Consider the following 6,831-nt stretch of genomic DNA (forward strand, 5'->3'; position numbering starts at 1 on the left):
CATCTACAATAAAATCTATTGTAAACTTATTGTGTTGTATAGTGATGTTACAATAAATTGTATTGTTTTTCTATCATATTTTTTATTCGGGTCACCGGAAGATATTTTAAAACAGGCGGTCACTGCTTCGGAAAACGCCTCGTTTTCCCTGATGCACTGTTATATTATTCTTCAAAGTGCTCCGAAGTGGCAGCAGTACAACAAAGTAAAGGTATGTCTTTTTGTTTATCTGTTACTCATATTCCTAATTGGTTGATGAATGTGTCCTAGGCTCAACCAAAACGAAAATCGTATGCAGATGAAAACGTTGAAAACGCCAGGCAGGAAGTAATCACCTTCGACCTCCAAACGACCTATGGGACAAAAGCACCATGGATTCGCTGCAACTAATGCTGGACTGGAAGTGGCGAAGGCTGGCACTCAGTTGGCGTATGCTGCAAAAAAAAGGTTAGCTTACAGTCAACAAAAAGCTGTGGCCTTGAGCAGACTGGCCAACCATTCGATTATGTCGATGGATTTGAATACGACCGCTAAAGAATATTAAATGCTGGAGTAATCAAGAATATTGAAAGAGACCAGAGAGTTGGCCGAAATAGAACCGGGTTCAGAACCAGAGCCTGAAGACGATGATCTGCCTAACGACGATGTTTCGATTGAAGAGAATGCAGCGGACTATGATCCAGATAGGATTGTCGAGTATTTGGATGAAAGCTATTCGGAAGAGAATGTTTAGCTATAACACTGGTGTTGGAAACTTTATATATTTCTATATAGATATAAGTAGAGAAAAACCTGATTAAATTATCTGTTGGAAAACTAATCTTCGTTTCCCTTCACATTCCATAGATGCTCGACAAGGTCGTTCTGGAGTTGATAATGAAGATGCTTGTTGTGAACTTTCTTGTATCGATTGAGGAACGTTGTGAAGTTATCTGCTTCTGAATCCATTGGTAACATTTCTGCTTGAAGGAAATGATCTGCTTCTTCAAAGATGTCACATGTCGAATTATTATATGATTCATCTTCGATAATCATATTGTGAAGTATTATATAAGCACGCATAATGGATTTCAAATCATTCTTATTCCATAGCCGAGCCGGATTTGTAAGTATAGCGAATCGTCCCATTAACGCTCCAAACGCCCTTTCGACATCCTTTCTGGCCGATTCTTGCTTATCTGCAAAATACTGTGAATGAAAAATACTCTTAGATCTAGTTATTAAGTAAAAGCAGCGGTGTAAAATAAAACTACGAAAAGTAGTGCGACGACGTATAGCATTTGTTTTACCTTTCTCATATACATCAAGGGAATATATTCATTCCAAAATATTTTTTTTATAAAAGGCCCGGATACCCATAGTGTTAAATACCAATCGACTCAGTTCTATGAATTGAGGTGATGTGTGTGTGTGTGCACCTACCCAACAAAATGAAGCAAAAGTGTCACTCATTTTTTGGACACTTATCCTTAAGAGCCCCGCACATAGGATACGTTTGCGTTGCGTTTGACACATTTCCCATGGGAAAACTGTCAAACGCAACGCAAACGTATCCTATGTGCGGAGCTCTTTAATCGATTTTCTTGCAACAAGTTTCATTCGACGCAAAATATTCTCCCATTGTTTCCTATCGAAAATTGTCTAGATCGGACTATGGGCTCAAAAATAATGGCCAAAATACTATTTTTTATAATGCACGAGAAATGCACCATTACCGCTAGGTGGATTAATCAGTTTTTTGTCTAAAACCAAAACTAAAGCCCCAAACGCAATTCGACGGAACAGCGACTGAAACGGAAAATTTGACATACAATATATGGGTTAACTGTCAATCCTGCCGTTTCTGTCGCCGTTCCGCTGTATTTCGTGGGGTCTTTTAAGTGGTGACTACATACCTTGCGCTTCAAACCCACTGGTGATGATATTGTTTGAACCAGCGTTGCGAGTGGAGGATATATTCCGTCTGCTAAGTAATAGCCAGTATTATAGGTACGACCATTGACTTCGAATTGAACTGGAGGAGTTTTTCCATTGTAATAATTGGAAAACAATGGAGACCTATCCATCACGTTTATATCGTTGTTCGATCCAGGCATACCGAAAAACGCGTGCCATATCCACAAATCATACGACGCAACGGCCTCTAAGATAATTGTAGGCTTCTTCTCCTTTCCCTTATACTGCCCAGCCCACCTACTCTCAGCAAACGCGCAATGTCCTCCTGAGTTGGAGATCGCAGATATTCATTACCGAAAACTTTCTCCACTGTGCAGCAGAATTCAAGCAGACACTTTCGAGCTGTCGATTCAGCCATTCGTACATATTCATCTATAGCATCTGACGGAGAGCCATACGCCAGTTGCCGAATAGCCGCTGTGCACTTCTGAAGACATGACAAGCCCATCTTACCAGTAGCATCCGGTTTTTGTACGAAATACGTGTTCGCTTCCATTGCCGAAGAAATTTTAAGAAATAAATTTCGATGCATCCGGAACTGTTTAGGGTTCATTCACAAATTACATAACGCTAAAATAGACCATTTTCAACCCCCACCCACCCCCTCGTAACGTGTTTTGTATGGAAAGGTTCTAAAATTTGTATGGGCCGTAACGCTCGGACAGACACCCTCCCACCCCCTAAAGCGTTATGTAATTTATGAATGGGCCCTTATCGGTATAAACTGGAGTAGTAGAAAAATAGTCGTTGAATAATCGGATTGCTCCTTCCACTGCGTGTCTGTTAATATTTCCGCTTTTTCCTGGCCGAGATCCTCTTTTATTGTTGTCACCAGATGACGAAAATGATCCATGTGCGTATAATAACATCTGTTCCGCGAATTGTTCCTCTTCGTCGGAAAAATAGTGCAATAAAACCGCAGCGTTCTCCATTCTCAAATTTTCTCAACAAGCAGCACAGCCTAAAGAGCCCCGCACATAGCATACGTTTGCGTTGCGTTTGACAGTTTTCCCATGGGAAATGTGTCAAACGCAACGCAAACGTATCCTATGTGCGGGGCTCTTAAAGCTCAACAGTGAACTTTGCGAAAAAAAATAAACAAACTACCTTTGCCTGCAATCAAAATAACAACTCCGGTGCGAAAACAATTTAAGTAAATTGACGATCAAAATAATAACAACCGGTGCGTACATCAGTTGCAAGCCAAATTAGTAACCCTCAAAGTTGCGATAATAGCAATGCAAATGACTATTCACTGGTGCGCTTGCTCTAAGTGGTGATTATGCCTTTCTCGATTCAATATGTTGGATTCGAATTAATGTTGCACAGAAAAAAAATCCATGGTAACAATTACTATTTTGTAGAATACGCCATGTTTTTAAAACAACCACAAATTTTCAGTTAAATTAATCATGCATTCGGACAAATTCACCACTGATTCAGATCAAGTAACAACATTCCACCAGGACCACCCAGGTAACCATTAGCACTTTATTTCGCCTTTTCGGCTATATAGGGCTATTATAGAGCCAGTATGAAGTTTGTTAGCTCTGTGGTAGCCTTATAGTCGCACGAATGGCTTATTTTAATGCTTATGGTTACCTGGGCACAGTTGATTTTTACTGCGCGCATGGTAAAATCAAACGGGTTTGTTGTCTGCTGAAAATCGTCGGTGCGTATTCTTAAATTAACCCTCGGAATGGTAGTTTCGACCGCAACATTTTTTTGCGTGTGTAAATGCTGTGCTAATTGCCTACATCTTGGCGGTTATAATATTTGATGTAACTCTATCACGCTGCTTATAAATTACTCAATAATTGAGTAATTTTTAAGCAATTATTATGAGAGTAATGGATTGCGTCACGGCTAAATTGATTAATGACTTAAAGTGTGCATGTGAACAGCGTATTTGGTAAAAGAAAAATAGAAATATTATTCAAATCGAATGAGTTATTAGCAAACAAAAACAATAGTGTTCAACTAGGAAAGTTTCTCCGTCAAATGAAATTAGTTCAAGCATAATTTTTCATAACGACGTATGTAACAATTATGAGGATTCGAGAAATCCTTTGCAGAAAGTTGGCAAAACTTTTTCTAAAACTGTTTTAAAACTAAATCTTTTTTCAATCCTTTTTACCGCTGGCATGCATCATTACATGACACGTAATAAGCGTGCTTCACAGCAAAGCTCAGTTCATTCAAATTCACTGTGAAAAACGATAAAATTATACATACACCGGTATGCTACACGTACGTCGGTGTACATTGGTCGGTTTTCCATAGTTGCACGATTGACGCAACTGCAGTTTTGTTTTGTTTTGCTTTTTGTTGTTACATAGGTCGCTCTCAGTTCCCATATGTTAAAGCGACGTATGTAACAGTGAGACTTCAAAAATAGAAATTTTTACATACGTCGATTCGCAAAAAGATCGAATTAAAGAATTTTAAGATCTGAAATCAGTAAAATCGATGCGTATTATATAAAGCCGCGTGTGATTGTCACGTTGTATTAAAAACCCCGTTTTGTTTACTTTTGTTACATACGTCGTTATGAAAAATTTTGCTTGAGTTGCACTCGAATCGGTCAAGTCCTTCTATATGAAACGTGTTTAACAAAAAAAAGTTCCCGGGGCTACACACATCCACACACACACACACACACACACACACACACACACACACACACACACACACACACACACACACACACACACACACACACACACACACACACACACACAGACGGACATTTACTCAGTTTTTCGAGCTGAGTCGATTGGTATATAACACTATGGGTCTCCGAGCCTCCTATCAAAATTTGGCTTTTGGAGTGAAATTATAGCCTTCTGGTACAACTTTGTTGTACAAGAAAGGCAAAACGGCAAAACCTTCACTCAGCGAACTGGACTATCGAAATTCATAACCTGGCGCCTTATGAATCTTCGACTGATTATTCCACTAACAGTGATTCTTATACGCAGTTACCTTCCTGAGTAATCAAGCGTCGATGGGCGTGTGGTCTACATACCGGCCTCCCGACCCCAACGTCCATGGTTCGAACCCAGTCTGCCGCACTTCACTTTTTTTCAAATTAAAATCATCATTCATAAGGCAACATATTGAGATTCATACACGCTTAGATCAGATTACCCAAATGTAGGTACTTCATTCACCCATATTTGGGTATCTGATACATCACCTATATTATTGGTAAAATTTACCAAGAAAGTTGGTAAAATTCACTCAAATTGTGAGGGAAGCAATATTACCTATATATGAGTGATTTCATTTTACCCATATTTGGATGAAAAATAAAAATTTCAAACCACTGTCCATCATCGGCCCCATGCATAATATCTATAAGTGCAATTCAAAGAAGTATTTATGTTCAGAACAATTAATGTTGTCTTAATTTTGATGAGTGCATCATTATATACGTAAGTATTTCTAACTTGAATGCATGATTAATTCAAAATATTTTATTTGCGCTTGAATTCACATTTGTTTGCGTTTTTATAAAGCTTGATTCTTCCAGCCTCTGACCAACTAAAATGTCAACATGTCCAGATCAGTATATTTCAAAACTATAGGACTATAAGACTGAAACCTCGACTGGAACAACAGACTGGAACAATCGGATTGATCGGTGAGTATTTATTCCGGAAGTTATAACCGCAAGATTGATTTTTTAACGCAAGGTCTTTTTTCTATTTGAATTGCAGTTGCATTTTTTCGTTGCAATTTCTATCCGTCGGATAGGAATTACCTCCGGGGTCATCAACTAAACGAAAGTGCTCTTGATATGACGTTGGATTGAATTATAAAGCCCATTGGTCTCCGGGCAGAAAGTGACGTTCCCATTAGTGATAATGCTACCCGAAAAATTAAATTCCTCCCCGAAACTAAGCCATCGTTAAGACACCGATTGATGGTTCGTGGATATTTGTTACACCTCAAATATCAAGCCGATTCCATGGACAATTCACTATGGTCCACATTTGTGATAGCCGCGGAGCCTTGATGGAATTTGCTTTGTGTCGGAAGCAGGAACTGGGACTTGTTTTGGAAAGCAAAACACGAATCTCGTTGGCAGTGATTGACACCGAGCCGTCGATTTTATAGTATTCAAAGACGTTCAAAATTCAATATGTGTTTCTATCTAATGTGTTTAAACTACAAATTAGTATGTATGGCCATATGGCGTATTAGGAACAGTTAAGAAATAGTGTCAGTAGGTGAATGAATGATGATCCCAGTTTATCCCAAAGTAATAAGCTATAGCAGAAATCGTGTTCATCAGAATAATAGATTGGTAATGAAAACCTGAGATAAGAAAACAAATAAAATGATGCTTAAGCCCCTTCTTAAAAAACTCCTTTTCTTTCCAAAACAAAATAATTAAAAAGTTATTTCAATTTGATTTGTAACAATTCCCATACGGTTAAACTAAAAAAAATCACCCAAATATGGGTGAAATTTACCAATATTTCTCCCTTGTAAAAGTACTCATATTTGAGTAAATCACAATTACCCAAATATAGGTAAACGCTACTTTACCCATAAATACGTATGTGCACTTTTTGGCGATTATAGGTATTCTTCACCCATATTTGGGTGAACTGAACTAAGCGTGTACCGATTCCTTGTGGCAAATTTTCATAAGGCGTTTGATCGGAAAACATACGTCCATTTTCCTCAGTGTTGGGCAAAACGACAAGCTTTGGAGAACTCAATGCAAACTTTTTTGCAGTGCGTTGGACTGCTTGTTGACTCAAATTTGAGTTCTGTTGGATAATCGTGTATCACTCATGAGTGCATCGAGCACGTGTACCCAAATGGGCAGGGTCTCAAAAAAAAAATGTCAAAGACACATTT

General features: G+C 38.5%; 1 protein-coding gene across 1 annotated transcript; it reads right to left on the reverse strand.

Annotated features, from left to right (window-relative positions):
- Positions 1–632: 632 nt before the first annotated feature.
- Positions 633–2,096, reverse strand: LOC134206645 (uncharacterized). The gene is made up of 2 exons (XM_062682373.1): positions 1,896–2,096; positions 633–1,188 (listed from the first exon to the last, which is right to left on the reverse strand). Exons 1-2 carry the CDS (start codon positions 2,094–2,096, stop codon positions 817–819), a joined length of 573 nt encoding a protein of 190 aa, XP_062538357.1. The 3' UTR covers positions 633–816.
- Positions 2,097–6,831: the final 4,735 nt, after the last annotated feature.

This window comes from Armigeres subalbatus, chromosome 1 (assembly GCF_024139115.2).
Source record: "Armigeres subalbatus isolate Guangzhou_Male chromosome 1, GZ_Asu_2, whole genome shotgun sequence".
In the NCBI taxonomy this organism is placed as follows: Eukaryota; Metazoa; Arthropoda; class Insecta; order Diptera; family Culicidae; genus Armigeres; species Armigeres subalbatus.